Genomic DNA, 17,688 nt, shown 5'->3' on the forward strand with positions numbered 1-17,688 from the left:
GTGTCGTCAACTTGAGCTGGAAGGAACGTGTAGTCACATTACAATTTACTTTAAAAATCAGGCAATAAATATGGATGAATAGCAGAGTGAAATGAAATACACTGGGATTACTATCAGGTTACAGATTTATTTTTAACAAGTAAATCAGAATGTTGTGCTTTGTTGTAGAAGAACAACTTGGGAAAACTAGAAAAAGTGTGATGCAAATACAGCCTCCGTTTCAAAGACGACGGCCCACTCGCCTCCTGGAAATCGGAGCTCCGTTCTATCAAGACAGCCAGCTGCAAGTGAAGGTGTACTGGAAGAAGACCGAAGGTGGGCAGATGCTTCTGTTTATTTGTTGTTGTTCTTGCTAAGTTTTAGTTTACATTGGAGTCGAGTTGATTAACAGTGTTCTGTTAGTTTCAGGTGTACAGCAAAGTGATTCAGTTTTACACATACACTCGTGTATTCTTTTTCAAATTCTTTTCCCATTTAGGTTATTACAGAATACTGAGCAGAGCTCCCTGTGCTACACAGTAGGTCCTTATTAGTTATCGATTTTATATACAGTAGTGTGTATATGTCAATCCCAATCTCCCAGTGTATCCCTCCCGGCCACGCTTCCCCTTTGGTAACCATAAGTTGTTTTCTAAGTCTGTGAGTCTGTTTTTGCCTTGCAAATAAGTTCATTTGTGTCATTTTTTTTTAAGATTCTGCACATAAGTGACATCATATGATATTTGTCTTTCTCTGTCTGACTTCACTTAGTATGATCATCTCCAGGTCCATTCACGTTGCTGCAAATGGCATTATTTCATTCTTTTTTATCACTGAGTAATATTCCATTGTATATATGTACCACATCCTCTATAGCCATTCATCTGTTGGTGGACAGTTAGGTTGCTTCCATGTCCTGGCTATTGTAAATAGAGCTGCAGTGAACATTGTGGTACATGACTCTTTTTGAATTATGGTTTTCTCAGGGTATATACCCAGGATTGGGATTGCTGGGTCGTATGGTAGTTCTATTTTTAGTTTTTTAAGGAACCTCCATACTATTCTCCATAGTGGCTGTATCAATTTACATTCCCATCAGCAGTGAAGGAGGGTTCCCTTTTCTCCACATCCTCTCCAGCATTTATTGTTTGTAGACTTTTTGATGATGGCCATTCTGACTGGGGTGCGGTGATACCTCATTGTAGTTTTGATTTGCATTTCTCTGACAATTAGCAATGTTGAGCATCTTTTCATGTGCCTCTTGGCCATCTGTATGTCTTTGGAGAACTGTCTATTTAGGTTTTCTGCCCATTTTTTTCACTGGGTTGTTTGTTTTCATGATATTGAGCTGTGTGAATTGTCTGTATATTTTAGAGATTAATGCCTTGTCAGTCACATCGTTTGCAAATATTTTCTTCCATTCCGTAGGTTGTCTTTTCATTTTGTTTATGGTTTCCTTTACTGTGCAAAAGCTTTTAAGTTTAATTAGGTCCCATTTGTTTATTTTTGCTTTTATTTTCATTAGTCTAGGAGGTGGATCAAAATGATTTTGCTGGGATTTATGTCAGAGAGTGTTCTGCCTATGTTTTCCTCTAAGAGTTTTATATTTGTTGTTTGCATTGAAGAGCGCTGTGATGTAAGGGTGCTTGTGCAAACGTCACCGTCGAGCCACACTGTTGATATTAAGGAAACGGTAGCTGAACAAAACACATGCTTTTTAAAAAATTATTATTAAATGCCTTGCTCTTCTGAAGTCTGAATGGGTTGCCTCTGATTCCCAGGAATCTGTATCACATACTGAAATCTGCTGCTTACATTTGATCATTTCAGGGATATTAACCTGTCTTCATGTCTTTCCTAAGAAGGTTGATCTTGTGTCCCAAACACTTGAGACAGTCATTATTTTGCACTGTAAATTCTTGTTCTAAATTAGAAGACCTATAATGCAAATAATTTGGAAAATAGAATAAAAGAGCCGATTCTCTTCTCAGTATCATTTCATAGAAATAGCATTTTACTGGATTTTCTTTCAGCAGTCTCCTATACCTGTTTCTCACTCAGTTGTTTTATATGTATATGTGTGTGTTTGTAAAGCACATTTTCATAAAATGCTAATTTGCATTCTATATTGTTGGTATTTTTAATAACATTTTAAAATGGCTGCCTTGATAGATATTATGCCATAATGATTCCACTACAGTCACACACTTAGCTGCCTTCAGAATTTCCATCTTACAATCAATACTGCAATGAACAGTCACCCTTAGAATAGATTCTTTTTTCTCTTTATCTTTGGGATAAATTCCTTTTGTTTCTTTGTTTTCTGTACTCTTAGAATAGTATTTTTAGAGTTACTTGACATACATTTTTATATTTATCACTTTTGTGCATTTAAGACATAAACTCTATTTTAAGCAAAAAACAATAGATTGTTTCAAGAATTGTTTTTAAAATTCTTATTTTTCTGAAGTGCTGTTTTACTCAGGGTATCGGCTCACGAGCCATTGGGGATATTGGTGTTGGAGCTCTTCTTGTTCCAGAATTTTCTTCCAAGCTGCTGAAATTCATTCTCTAGCTAAAATAACATTACCAATCATGTTAATGTTTTATTACTATCATATGTTAATTTAAATTTTATTTATTGAATATTAATTATTAAAATTATATGTTAATATATTCATATTATGACATTTAATGATAGTTTTCAGTTAGTATTAAATTATAAAATTTATTTGATCTATTGTACAGTCAAGCCCTCCACATCAGTGGGTTCTGTATCTGTGAATTCAACCAAATGTGGATTTTGTGCAATGTTTAAGATTGGCAGTTGGTTGAATCCAAGCGTGCAGAACCCACAGATACAAAGGGCTAACTGTGGGACTCAAGCAGCCTGGAATTTGGTATCCAGGGTGTGGATCCAATCCCCACTCTCCAGTGGGTACCAAAGGATGACTGTATTTATCAATTTCAAATTAGAATTGTATGTCCATGTGACATATTAATAAAACAACATATTAATATAATACTGGAAATGTACACATCTCATGTAAGGAAATGAAAATGTACACACACGGGAGGTGCAAACAGCTTAAGCACAGAATAGTAACCACCATTTCCTGACTTCTAAAATTGAAGATTTGTTTTACGTGTATTTGAACGTATACAGATGGAATCATACAGTTTGCATCAGTGTTCTCACAGTGAACACTGCATGTGGGAAACCCGTCCATCCTGTTGCAGGAAGCCGTGATTCATCCGTTTATATCACTGCATAGTCGTCCCTGGTACAGCAGTTGATGGAGATTTGGTTTGTCCAGATCTTTTCAGCAGTTGATGGAGATTTGGTTTGTTCCAGGGATGGGCTATTCAGAATGGCCCTGCTGTGAAGAGCCTATGAATACATGTCTGTTGATGCACATGTGTACCTATTCCCCCACAGAGGGTGGGATTCTTAGGTCATAGAGGATGATGACCTTTAGAAGATGCTGAGAATTTCCGAAGTGGCTGGACCAGTGCACATTCCCACCAGGAGGGTAAGATGGTCCCCACTGCCCCACATGCTTTCCCCCATGAGGCATGTTCTGTCTTTCTCAGTTGAGCCTTTCCGGTACGTGTGACGTGATGGCTCAGTGCCGTTTGAATTTGCATTCTTCTGGTCATCCAGGCGTTGAACACCTTTTCATAAGTTTACTGGCAGTGGAGCTCCTGTTTTTCAAAGCACTTTTCAACTGTTTAGCCAGCCTGTCCTGCAAGAGTCCTTTATAGGTGGAGTATATGAGTCATCTGCTGGTTTCATCTTAGTATTTTCTTCTTTTATTTTTTTCACATTCTTAATAGTTCTTACTTTTAGAGATTATCAGTTCATCATTTTGTTTCCTTGAGGCTTACCGCTCTTTGTTTAAGAAATCTTTGCTTATGCCAGGGTCACAAAGATACTCTCCTTATCTCCTAGGAGTTATACTGTTTCATCTTTCTCTACCTTTTACCCAGATTTGATTATTGTTGTAAGCAGCTAGTGTAGGGCATCAATGTCCTTTCATTTTTCTTTCCCTCTTTTTTCCCCCAAAACAAAGAACTTTTTATTGAAGTATTGGTTGATTTACAATGTTGTGTTAGTTTCAGGTATACAGCAAAGTGATTCAGTATTACATATATATATGTCTATTCTTTTTCACATCCTTTTCCATTATAGGTTATTAGAATATATTGAATATAGTTCCCTGTGCTATAAAGTAGGACGTTGTTGTTTATCTACTTTATATACAGTCATTTGTATCTGCTAATCCCAAACTCCTAATTTATCCCTCCCCCACCCCCTTTGCCCTCTGGTAATCATAAGTTTCTTTTCTAAGTCTGGGAGTCTGTTTCTTTTTGTAAGTAATTTTATTTTTATAATTTTTTTTACATTCACATATAAGTGACATCATGATATTTGTCTTTCTGTGACATCATGATATTTGTCTTTCTCTGTCTGACCTACTTCACTTAGTATGACAATCTCTAGGTCCATCCATGTTGCTGCAAATGGCATTACTTCATTCTTTTTTATGGCTGAGTAATATTCCATTGTTTATTTGTACCACATCTTCTTTATCCATTCATCTGTTGATGGACACTTAGGTTGCTGTCATGTCTTGGCTAGTGTAAGTAGTGCTGCTACGAACACAGGGGTGCATGTATCTTTTTAAATTATAGTTTTGTCTGGATATATGCCCAGGACTGGGATTGCTGGATCATATGGTAGTGCTATTTTTAGTTTTTTGAGGAAACTCCATACTGTTCTCCATAGTGGCTGCACCAGTTTACATTCCCACCAACAGTGTAGGAGGATTCACTTTTCTCCACATCCTCTCCAGCATTTATTATTTGTAGACTTTTTAATGATCGCCATTCTGACTGGTGTGAGGTGGTACGTCACTGTAGTTTTGATTTGCGTTTCTCTAATAATTAGCGATAATGAGCATCTTTTCATGTGCCTATTGACCATCTGTATGTCTTCTTTGGAGAAATGTCTATTTAGGTCTTCTGCCCATTTTTGGATTGGATTGTTTTCTTGTTATTAAACTCTACGAGCTGTTTGTATATTTTGGAAATTAAACCCTTGTTGATTGCATCATTTGCAAATATTTTCTCCCATTGCATAGGGTATCTTTTTATTTTGTTTATGCTTTCCTTTCTGTGCAAAAGCTTGTAATTTTGAATAGGTCCCATTTGTTTATTTTTGCTTTTATTTCTATTGCCTTGGGAGACTGACGTAAGAAAACGTTTGTACGATTTATGTAAGGGAATATTTTGCCAATACTCTATCCTAGGAGTTTTATGGTGTCATGACTTATATTTTAGTCTTTAAGCCATTTTGAGTTTATTTTTGTGTATCATGTTAGAGAATGTTCTAATTTCCTTCTTTTACATGTAGCCGCTCAGTTTTCCCAGCACCACTTATTGAAGAGACTGTCTTTTCTCCAGTGTATATTCTTGCCTCCTTTGTCATAGATTAATTGACCGTAAGTGTGTGGGTTTATTTCTGGACTTTCTATCCTGTTCCATTGATCTTTCTGTTTTTCTGCCAGTACCTTAGTATTTACTGTAGCTTTGTAGTATAGTCTGAAGTCAGGGAGCTGTGATTTCTCCAGCTCTGTTCTTCTTTCTCAAGATTGTTGTGGCTATGTTGAGGTCTTCTGTGTTTCACAGACATTTTAAAATGTCTTGGTCTAGTTCTTTGAAAAATGCCATTGGTAATTTGATAGGGATTGCATTGAATCTGTAGATTGCCTTGGGTAGTATGGTTATTATAACAATATTGATTCTTCCAGTCCAACAATATGGTCCATCTCTGTCAGCTTCAGTTTCTTTCATCAGCATCCTATAGCTTTTGGAGTACAGGTCTTTTGCCTCTTCAGGTAGGTTTATTCCTAGGTATCTTATTCTTATTTTTCTTTCCCCCTCTCCAAGAAATCTTTAGTAAAAGGCAAAAGATTTATATGATCTGAAGGGAAACCAGAGTATGAATGGTATTTTCTTTTTGATGCAGTGGTAAATGGGATTGTTTCCTTAATTTCTCTGATAGTTTGTTGTAGTGTATAGAAATGCAACAGATTTCTGTATATTAAGTTTGTATCCTGCAACTTTACTGAACTCACCGATGAGCTCTAGTAGTATTCTGGTAGTATCTTCAGGGCTTTTTTTATGTATGGTATCATGTCATATACAAGCAGTGACAGTTTTACATCTCCCTTTCCAATCTGGATTCCCTTTCTTCTCTGATTGTCGTTGCTAGGACTTCCAAAACTATGTTGAATAAAAGTGGCAAGAGTGGCCATCCTTGTCTTGTTCCTGACCTTGGAGGAAATGCTTTCAGCTTTTCACCGTTGAGTATGATGTTAGCTGTGGTTTTGTCATATATGGTCTTCATTATGTTGAGGTAGGTTCCCTCTATGCCCACTTTCTGGAGAGTTTTCATCAGAAATTGATGTTGAATTTTATCAAAAGCTTTTTCTGCATCTATTGAGATGATCATATGGTTTTTACTCTTCAGTTTGTTAATATGGTGTATCACACTGATTGATTTGAGGATATTGAAAAATCCTTGCATCCCTGGGATAAATCCCACTTGATCATGGTGTATGATCCATTTAATATACTGTTGGATTTGGTTCGCTAGTATTTTGTTGAGGATTTTTGCATCTATGTTCATCAAAGGTACTGGCCTATAATTCTCTTTTTTTGGGGTATCTTTGGCCGGTTTTGGTATCAGGGTGATGGTGGCCTCACAGAATTAATTCGGATGTGTTCCTTCCTCTGCAGTTTTTTGGAATGGTTTCAGAAGCACAGGTATTAACTCTTCTCTAAATGTTTGACAGAATTTGCCTGTGAAGCCATCTGGTCCTGGACTCTGGTTGTTGGGAGTTTTTTAATCACAGTTTCAATTTCAGTACTGGTAATTGGTCTGTTCATATTTCCTATTTCTTCCTGGTTCAGTCTTGGGAGATTGTACCTCTCTAAGAGTTTGTCCATTTCTTCTAGGTTGTCTGTTTTATTGGCATATAGTTGCTTGTAGTAGTCTCTTATTCTATTTCTCTGGTGTTGGTTATAACTTCTTCTTTTTCATTTCTAATTTTATTGATTTGAGCCTTCTCCCTTTTTCTTCTTGATGAGTCTGGCTAAAGGTTTATCAACTTTATCTTTTCAAAGAACCAGCTTTTTAGTTTCTTTGATCTTTTCTATTATTTTTTTAGTCTCTGTTTATTCAAAGTAAGGATGAGTCAGAAGCACTTTTCTCCCTGGCTTGCTTATTTACTGGTAATTCACCGGAATATTCATATGGAAACAAGCTAACAGTATTATTTACAACTAAGCAAAGTCACTGCAAACAGGTGTCTGTAAGCAACTATTGTAGGTAAAACACTGTACAGTTGTAAAGTAGTACTTGGACCAGAATAACGTAGACTTTAAGAATAAGTTCTTTAATAAGGGTGGGATCTGCTAGAGAGAAGAGGGACCAGGACCGGGCGTGAAGGAACTCCAGTTTCAGCACAAAGAGGGGCAGTGCAGCAGAGGACAGTGCAAGTGAGTGCCCAGAGGAGCTGGAGAACATGGGGAGATTTGAGACAGAAGCTGAGGCGGGCAAGGGGTTTAGGAAGAGGGAGGGGGCTTCCCTGGTGGCGCAGTGGTTGAGAGTCCGCCTGCCGATGCAGGGGACACAGGTTCGTGCCCCGGTCCGGGAAGATCCCACATGCCGCGGAGCGGCTGGGCCCATGAGCCGTGGCCGCTGAGCCTGTGCTCCGCAACGGGAGAGGCCACAACAGCGAGAGGCCCACGTACTGAAAGAAATAAAAAACGCTACCTTATGCTACTGATTTTAAAATGAAAGGAGACACAGTGGATGCTCACAGAGTGTGTATTTGAAGACAGACTCGTGTAGTCACTAAGGTTTATTTGTAACCCCTAACCAGTCCTGGGGGGGCGCTTGTGCGGTCCTTTGTGGGGGTGCTCGTGCAGGGAGTGGCGATGGGCTTGAGTCGCCCCACGTACACGTTCCCACCTGAAGCTGAGGGGACGCCGCCCTCTCGTTTCCACTCTCATGCTGGCGACACATCCTTTGCCCGGTCTGTTTAGCGCGTGGGTTTCTGGTCTGAGTGTTGCATTTCCTTGCTTTTTGCTGGAGATTTGTCCTGGTTAAAGTGGCCCCGAGCATAGTGGTGGAGTGCTGCCTTTGCTGATGGATACATGAGGCTGCCTGGGAGGTGCGAGTCACATTGGTAGTGTGTGATGAAGTTCCGAAAAGGTAAAAAAAAAAGTGTCTAAATTTGTCGTTTTTGAGATGGTGATGGATTAAAAAAAAAGTACAGTGGAGGCGTTATTGTGAGGCTGAAAGCAAAAGAAGTTTACTGTCCTGCTACCCAGGATCATGAAAATAATTTCAACTAGAGTTTTTTAAGTAAAGAAATATTACAGTTAATTATGACTTTATTAAATAAGTTTTTAAACAAGAAAAACACACATAAAATAAGATTATGTATTGACTGGCTGGCAAAAATGTGGTGACCAGAAGCTCACGGCGAAACTAACACTGTATTTCTCCAAGAAACAGCCATCCCGGATTTGCTAATTCTGCATTCACGGTGATTTTCTAAACCCTCACTTGTGTGAATAACGAGAACCGATTGTGTAGACCTGCATGAGAAACGCATGCCAGTTTTTGATTAAGCTTGGAAGAGTGCGGACTGCTGTGTATGTGTCTGAAAAAGTGCCATGAAGGACTGCTTAAAAGGCAGCCTGTTCATTTTCATCATGTCTTAAAGGAGTGGGTTTTATTCGGGTCTGGTGAAGGCAACAGAGACAACGGCCACTGAGAAGGTGGTTTGTTACTCACGGCTCCCAGGAGGTGGAGCCTCACACCACTCGGGCCACGTGGGGAGGCACCAGGGTCGGTCAGGAAGCAGGAAACTGTGCTCAGAAGCCTTTCCTCTGGCGAGTAGGAAAGGCAAGATGGTCTCAGGATTGGCTAGTCAGGATTGGCTCTGGCTCAGGGGCTGTCCCCACCTACCTGGCCCTGGGGTGACGAGGGTGGTGGCCCAGAGCGTGAGGGCCCCACAGAGGAGGTGCTGGGGAGGGGCTCTGGGTCGGCTGGTCTGCACGGGGCAGTGGCCACCCTGCGAGGGCGGTCCCGGCAGGGTCCGCAAGGCTGCAAGATGTCAGAACATCACAGATACAGAAAACAAAAAGGCGTGATTAAATAAGAGGCAAGCTGAACGCAAGGGCAATTGAGGGCAGGGATCAAGGGTGTGGTTTTAGAAGCGCTGAGTTTGAAAAGCATCTACATGGGACCGGAAGCTGGGAACACCAGCTCCTCCAGGGAACAGCTCAGGTGGAGGTAGAAACGCAGAGCCGTCTTGGAAAGCCTTGGGCTTGGGTGAAGTTCTTCCCGGAGGTGGCAGATCCAGAGTAGGCGTGGACTCGGGCAGGGCGGAGCTGAGAGCTGAGGGCTGCGACGTGTCGCGCGGTGCGTCCTCTTGGGGAAACGCAGTTATGCTGTCAGCTGTGTGTGGGGTTCTCAGGGGACCTGGAGCCACGGGTATCAATCAATCACACGTCCTAGCACTGGAGTGCAGCAAACGGGAGTCCAGCCCCGGCTGCTCCGGACCAGGGAATGTCAGCCCTGCCGTGTGCCCGACTTTGGAACTCGCTACTCCGTCCGATGTGGGAGCCACGAGCCCCGTGGAGCCGCTGAATTTTAAATTGATTTCAGTGACTTAAGAATTTGATTCCTCAGCTGCAGCAGCAATGTGGTGACGAGGGGTCACCACATACAGAAGCTTCCGTTGTGGCAGACAGTTGTGTGGGACGGTGCCCTGCCCCGTTATCCACACCGAGCGGGCCCAGTGCCAACCGCCTTCCAGGTTCCCCTGCGAGGTCAGCTCCTCTGTGAGCTGCGCCAGCGCTTCAGTGACAGTCGCAACCCTCTGCCGGGACGCTGTACCTCTCTCGCCCTCCGTGCTCAGCTGTAGGCTCATCTCCCTCCGACCTGAGACCTGACTCATGTACTTTATTACTTGTCCAGCCCCCTTAGGATTTAAGAGGCGTGAGAGCAGCTGCTCCTGGGAGGTTATTTCACTGCGATGCCTAGAGCAGCACCACTTGTTGAAAGAAAGGATTTGAATTCACTCAGTGACTGACTTCAGGCTTAATGTATAACGTGCAATTCTTTTCTTAAAAAAAAGCCCCTGATGTCTGCCATGTAAAGAGTTAAAAACCTCTAGTCAGAGGGTTCCCCTTTTAGCTAAACACCATTGGTGCCCACTTGCTGTTTATTTTCTCAGATTGAAAGTTCTTTTCTCGTTCCAAAGTGCTCAGAGCAAGTTCCCACCAGAACCACCCGATTTCATCCAAGAGTTTTCCCCTCGGAAAACCTCCATCAAACACTTGGCGTGAGCATTCGGACGAGATGCTAATCACCCAGGGAAGCGGTGCCTTTCACACCCGGGGACACACCGGGGTGATTATTAAGCCCAGGATTGCCCGGACCTCCTTTCCCACACTCAGTGACCGGCTTCTCATCACGGTGTCTTTTTTTCCACTCGGTCGGCCAAAGTAAAGACACGTGCAGAAAACGCGCTGCTCCAGCTGGAAGTGGAAACGTTTAAGGAGCCCGTATGCTGGGCTGGCTTTGAGAGCAGGCCTCGTTTCCGTAGCGATCGCACACACGCACTGCAAGGATGCACTTACCGTTGAGGCACCGGGAGGCTGTTCACCCTGTATCTTCTGATGAGGGGGCCCTGTCACAGCAAGGCTCGAGATGGAGCACATGTGAAGGGCCAGGTCTTCAAGTTGAGGGAAAGGCTTTTGTTCCTGCCTGGGCTTGACGGCCTCTCCATCAGCTTTGTCAGAAAAATGTAGGATTCAGAGACTTGAGACGAGTCTCTCTTAGAGCCTAGGAAATAGGAGAACGGCTGCTGAGTGCTACCCTTCATTGGGGGATTTATGACTGTGGACACCATGGCGAGGTTATTCTCAAGACCTCTGTGGAGTCATTTTGCTATGACTTTGCTAATTATTTTTTTCTGTGTGGTTCTCGTATTGCAATTCACTTTTCCTTTGATGGCTTATTGCTTTTTCCCCCCGACTCTAGTCAGAGTTTTGGGAGACCCACCTCCTCTGGCTGGTGTACGCAATTCTGGATCACCTGCAGGACTCTGTCCTTCCTTCCTGGTCTGTCGTGCTTTCAGGACTTGGGGCTGCGTGCACTGTGACTTGCAGACTGTTCTCTTTTGCTGATGGGTGTTGACCTTACAGATCCCGGTGTCAGTCGGTATCATGTGCAGTGGTTTCCGGAAGTCTGTGCCCACAACGAATCCGCCGGGGCGGAGGCATCCTCGGGCGTGACCCAGGTGAGGAGGTGGCCGAAATGCCGGATTCTGAACGGCTTCTAGACTCACCTGATCGGGGGACAAAGCTGGACAGAGAGAGGTGCAGGCCGTGTGTCCAGTGGGTAACTCATCCTCACGGGGCTCCCTAAGGGACCCATGACCAGGTGGGAGCGGGAGACACAGGGTCACCTGTTCACTCATCTCTCGGCCCTTCACAACCTCACACGTCATCGGTCAGCACAGGGCGGGCTCTGAGATGCAGACATTCAGGACACAGGGGAAATGCCGCCAGCCTCTGGGCGTCTCATCTTAATGGCACGAAAGCTCTGAATTGTTTTCTGGATTTTGACTCGGCACAATGACCTAAAAGGTCTCATTTCCCCCAGGGAATTTCTGTACGACACTATCATTCAGCATCTCCTTTGCTGCATCCCTAACTTCCACCAACTCATCCAGGTAATGAAAGATACGGCCCGTCCTGTGATGTTCTGCCTTTAAGCGTCCCAGAGATGCTCCTGCTGCAGCTCTCGTACATGTACACGAAGCCCTGACAACTACACCCTAGAATGGGCACGCACACCCAACACCGAAAGGGCACGCACACCCTAGAATGGGCACGCACACCCAACACCCAAAGGCGAAGAATCCTCGCACAAGCTCGTTAGGCCCGTCAGTGTCAGCTCTCCCGTTAGCGTAAGGTTATACCCTCAGCCTCTCACTCCGCCCTCAGTTGAGTCTGGTTTTCGTAATCCTGTTTCATCGCAAAGTTCCGGCCGGGGGCAATCACAGCCCTCCCAGCAGGGGAGGCAATACACAGCTCAAGAATGTCTTCCTTTCCGTAAGGAAACACTCACAGCTAAAGCACGCCTGTGCCTCAGAGAAGCCCGAGTTAGCTTTTTTTGTATTGACAACTTAGGTGTCTGTCTACAGCGTCACCCACCGCGCGGCCTCCCACCTCGCCCCGCTGCTGCCAGCTCCCCGAGCCTGCTCGTGAGGGCTGCAAGTCAGCTGCTTTGACGTGGAAGCGCTGCCGTCCTGTCGGGTTCTGGAGCCTGTGTCCCACCCCATGGGAGCCTCTCACAGTTGTAATAAATGAAAGCAGGGCCCCTGTCTCCTTTGCACTTTTTATGGAAGCCGTGGTGCACACGTCCCATATATAGGAAGACGGCCTTGGTGGAGGTAGGATTTCCTCTCCTGCCCATTTCGTACCCTCGTGAGATTTACCGTTAGCGTATTCTCTCTCTCTCTCTAGGAAAATTACATGATTCTTCAAGATCTGGCATTTTCCTGCAAATACAAGGTGACCGTCCAACCCACACGGCCAAAGGGCCGCTTGAAAGCAGAAACCGTTTTCTTTACGACCCCACCGTGCTCCGCTCTGAAGGGCAAAAGCCACAAGCACGTCAGTTGCCCCAGCGACGCAGGTACGTTTCACGCGAACTTCCAAGGTGGCGGCTGTGATGTCGGCAACTCTGTACACATTTCCAGACCGCATTTCACAAGAGCCTACAAACCCAAAGTATCCCCCTTTCTAAACTGCAGCGTGCCGGCCCAGTTGGGAGGTAACATACGTGTGAAGGCACGCATTACATCCTCATTGCAGCAGCTCTGGCGGACAGCCTTTGCTGGCGTGTCAGCCCTTTAGAAATGAAGCCGAGGGTCTGTGTACTGCTTCTGCTTTGGCGCACTTTATGTAAATGATTTCACTTTTATCCCAGCCCTCTGCCATGGGCGTCACCTCGACACGCTTTCCGAACGCCCCGTCTTTACCTTCCCAAGCCTCTCCTAAAACGGGGGCAGCTATTCTCAGACGCAGACCCCTGGGCGCCTTCTAGTAACTTCCGACCACTCTTGTAGTACCTTGAATATCACCCGTCTCACTGCAGTCTCTCCTGTTCTCTAAGTGGCCAGGTCCCGCCAGATCCCAACATTCTTCCTCTGTCTTCCACCCCCAAAGCAGGACTCTCCACGTAGTGCCCAAGGGAGCAGAAGCACGTGGCACGAAGGGGCAGGGCTGAGGCTGCCTCTGCACAGCTCGCCGGGGCGACTCTCTGACCCCGCGCTCCCGAGGCGGCCGGCCGAACCCCACGGGACGTACCTGCCGCCTAGGGCCCCTCGCGCGCTCTCCCTCCCTTGACCCGGCCTTCCTCTTCCCGCTGCTCCAGGTCACGTTCATTCCAAAGTGCAAGCCAAACCCGAGAACCTGTCGGCCTCCTTTGTGGTCCAGGACACGAACGTCACGGGGCGCTTCTCCTGGCAGCTGAGCAAGGCCACCGTCCAGCGGCCCGTGACTGGCTTCCACGTGACGTGGGCCGAGGTCACGACCGAGAGCAGGCAGAACGGCCTTCCCAACAGCCTCATCCTGCAGTCCCAGATCCTCCCGGTGGTGGGTGCCCCTCCCTCCCGGGCCCTCGGGCCGGTACCCGCCCCGCAGGGGGGTTACTCACTGTCGGCGCCCACGTCCCATCACGCTGGGGCCAGTTGTTGAGCCGCGTGTGTGCGTTGTCTTCTCCCGAGTGTATTATTTCGCAGGTACTGAAAGACACCACACAAGTGTTGCCGTGAACAAACTGTCGTCTAGATGAACTGTGATTACTAGAGCCCCTCTTCAACACACGTCTCCTGTCGACACGGGATGCCCGCGGTGTAACCACTTTATATTCTCCTTTGTGAAGCCTGTGTCCCTCTGGCCCAAGTGGACAGGCCCTGTTGGAAGGGTTAAATTTGGGGAAAAACAGCTAAGAGAACCTTCTTCTTTCTCTCCGTTTCCCCGCTTCAAATCTGGCCAGAGCCCATAACGAGTTGGCCTGTCTTCCAGGCCACTAATTCCTTGGCTTGAAAAAAAAAACCCATGTACAGGCTTTTACCAGCTCTAAAAATGCCCTTAGAATATCCAACTCCTGCTCCAAAAAGAAAAAGAAAAAGCAAACAAAAAAACCCTTAAATCCTGGAAGGAAAAATTCCATGGAATTGGAAAGTAATTTTTCTATGTGTGTATATATTAGGTTTTATTGAGTTTTGAGAAAAATGTGTTGGCATAAAAATAAACACTGTTGGCTATGGGCATTGACAGATAGATAACTGCATCTTAAGGAACACAGTTGGCTCGCTTACGGAAATGTGGATTATGAAGAATTCACACCACAAGATGTGCAGATGAAAACTTTAAACCATGGGAAAGTCTTGGGTTGAGGAATACAAAATGCGGTCCCGGGGTGAGCCCTGAGACTGGCCCCGGCTGCCAAGAGCTGGGCTCTCACTGCCGAGGCTGCCCGGCAGGGCAGGACTCTAGCAAACAGGGACAGACGTTCGACCGACCACGCTGGGGTGTCAAAGCAACCGCACCTGCGTTTACACGGTGATCGCGGGCGTGCGGGCGGGAGGAAATGGGCAGAGAATGAGAGAGTCCGTCGTGTGGCTTTGTGGTCAAGAGGTGCCTAACGGGCGCGTCCTCTCCTGTCCCCCCTCAGGATCGCTCCGTGCTCACGGTGCCAGGTCTGCGGCCGGCCACCCTCTACCGTCTGGAGGTGCAGGTGCTGACCGCGGGCGGGGAGGGACCCGCCACCATCAGGACCTTCCGGACCCCCGACCTCCCACCCTCAGCTGCGCACAGTGAGTGCCGGGGGCCCCCGCCAGCTTTGGGGACACAGAGAAGGTCTTGCTGAAAAAACAAAATCAACAGATCACTGCAGATTCCTACGGATAGGGAATTCTCTGAACCTGAACTTCTTCCAGGCCTTTGTATGTGCTCTTCCTGGCGGCCACGCCTGCTGCCCGCAGCCCACCTTACACGCTTCCTGGCCCTGCTCCCTCCTCCCTCCCCCCTTTCTGTTACTTCCTTTTCCATACTTCCATTTTTTTCCCTACATGATGCATGCTTTCTCTTTGTCTTTTAACCACAGATACACATGGGAGGGAAAAAATCTATCGTCTCATATCAATCTGAATTTTTGTTTTTTAAATTAAGATGTTCAAATATGACAAAATAGCAAATAGTATTTGGCTACGGAGCTTACTTTCTTATTACATATATTGTTACTATAATCTATTACATGAATTTTCTTCATAACATGACCCAAATCAATCTACTTGACTTACTGCTACGTTAAAAATAACTGTCACGTGTTGTTTCAAAACAGTGAGCCGCTTGTTGGTTTTTAAATTATGCACTTTGCTTTTCTAGCTTAAACCTTTGACATGGCTTTTTAAGTTTATGTGTTAAGAAAACTGAGAAGTCGTTCTAGTTTTACTTGTTTTTTAAAAAATGAGGGATCAAATTTGCCCCCCAATAGCTTTCTGCACTTCGAATTTAAAGGAAAAAACCATCACATGGAAGAGCTCGATGGCCCCTTACGCCTTATAAGGGTGAATGCGGTCCCCATGTGCCTCCACTGAAATTCTGTGTAATGAGAGCATGGGTTAAGTTTTAAACTTTCTTGAGGAAATGCAAAGGATTTTGGCTTATATAATTGCGAGCCTAAAGAAAGGGGCTTGTCTTCTTTCTCTTGTGATTTTTTTGGCCTTAGGGAGGGAACCAAAGCGCGGGGGGAAGGCAGAGAGAAGAGAGGGAGAGTGAATGTCTGTCTCTCTGCACGTTCAGAGCCGGGAGAGGAGGGACCTGGACGGGAGGGAGCGCGGGCCCGGGGCCAAGGCGTTCACCGCAGTCAGCGCGTTCCTACTGTCCGTTCAGCCAGCCGGGGAAAGCGCCACGACCGACTGATGTGTCTGTTCTGTCTCCCTAGGACCCCACCTGAAACACCGTCATTCACACCATTACAAGCCTCCAGAAAGATACTGACCTGTTCCCGGAGATGTCTGAACCGCGAGCGAGCGTGTAAGCTCGCAGACCTTCGAGGACCGGCCGCGCCCGCTTACGGGGGCACCAGGCCTTTCCCATAGGACCTCCCGCCCCATCTAACTTTACTGCACTAAACGCTTCTGTCTGTCTCGGACGCGCCTGGACACCAGGGACAAGTGGTGAGACGGTGGACGTGGACACAGTTTCCTGTGAGAATGGAGAGAACACGAAGGCCAGGCCTGTTTCACTGCAAAATCTGTTTCCATACATGGTTTAGCTATGATCTCAAGTGAATTACTGCAGACCTGAGACTTCCCTGAATTTAGAGCGGCAAATTCTCAAGAGACACCGGCGTAACAAATACACAGTTTATACACGTAATAAGCATGCTAAGCGTACACATAGTAAGCGTCACGGTACTCAATAAACATTTTAAAATTAAATTATTGGTTTGGTTTGCAAAATCGACCGAAGACTATACGGTTTTTTGGCCCTATCTATTCAAATACTTCTTAAGATGATTTTTTATCACGTGATTTTTTTAGCTGAAAACTTGTGACCTGAAATATGCCAATTAATTTAGACTTAAAATGTTCCCACTTCCAGCACCTAAGCGTCATTTTCTACAAAGGCAAAGAAGAGCGCAGCCTGTCAATGAGGGTTTAGGGAAGACATCCACAGCAGAAAGGAGTCAGTGCCTTACGCTGCTATCCAGAGTCTGCCTTGGAGAAACTAAAAGTCTTTCCTGGGGATGCTTTTTAATATTTCATCCTGTACTGTGAGAGATTTCCCTGATACGCTATTTATGCTTTTCCTTAACGTGGGAAACGGCTGCTGACGTGCTTTGTTTTGCAGCTTTCATGTATCTAAGACTTTGCAAAACCTCTTGCTTGAAATGAAGGAATCCCAACAATTGAATATTTTCAAATCTTCACTGAGATTTGCCTTTTCTTAACGAAAGCAAGCTCTTGACATGGTAGAATACTGTCCGTAATGTAGAAAAGGCGGAAGGGCTTTCGTTGGTGGAGAAGGACAGCTACTTGCCTTTGACTAACCTTCCTTTACTCCTACAGATGTAGTATTATACCTTATTTGAAAAATTTCCCAGGTTCCACGCTAAGCCCTCAGAGCATGAACGCAAGTCAAACACGTTGTCCGTATACAGTATTGCAGGGTATGTCGCGGCAGCCTTAAACCAGAAATGTTTAGTTTAATATAGTTTTTTCCTCGAGGGAATACCCATATGTATGTTCTGGAACAGGCACGTATGTATGTGCGTCTGCGTGCTTCCGTGTGTATACGTATACACGTAGGCGCAAACACACATACATACACACACTCATAGACTCACACGTACACACACGTACACCTTGAGGACGCATCTCTGAAGAAATTGTTTTCCCAGCTCAGCAATGGTGGATAAAGACACAGTTCTCCTACAGATCATTAGGGTCATCTATTTTCCCCGTCAGTATTGACACTATGAGAAAAGAGCAACTTAAAAAATTGAACATTTTAAAGGATAGGCTTCCTCGTTTCATGACC

The 17,688-nt window shown here is 45.2% G+C and overlaps 1 protein-coding gene and 1 pseudogene across 1 annotated transcript in view; one reads left to right on the forward strand and one right to left on the reverse strand.

Annotated features, from left to right (window-relative positions):
* Positions 1-16,586, forward strand: part of ANOS1 (anosmin 1) — a 188,470-nt gene extending 171,884 nt beyond the window's left edge. The window contains exons 9-14 of the mRNA XM_060137589.1: positions 169-315; positions 11,272-11,366; positions 12,598-12,769; positions 13,511-13,731; positions 14,816-14,957; positions 16,088-16,586. Of these exons, the coding sequence (XP_059993572.1) occupies positions 169-315; positions 11,272-11,366; positions 12,598-12,769; positions 13,511-13,731; positions 14,816-14,957; positions 16,088-16,143 (833 nt within the window). The 3' untranslated portion in view covers positions 16,144-16,586. The remainder of the gene's footprint in view (positions 1-168; positions 316-11,271; positions 11,367-12,597; positions 12,770-13,510; positions 13,732-14,815; positions 14,958-16,087) is intronic.
* LOC132514181 (U5 spliceosomal RNA) lies at positions 5,893-5,985 on the reverse strand (annotated as a pseudogene).
* Positions 16,587-17,688: the final 1,102 nt, after the last annotated feature.

Source organism: Lagenorhynchus albirostris, chromosome X (assembly GCF_949774975.1).
Source record: "Lagenorhynchus albirostris chromosome X, mLagAlb1.1, whole genome shotgun sequence".
Taxonomy (NCBI): domain Eukaryota; kingdom Metazoa; phylum Chordata; class Mammalia; order Artiodactyla; family Delphinidae; genus Lagenorhynchus; species Lagenorhynchus albirostris.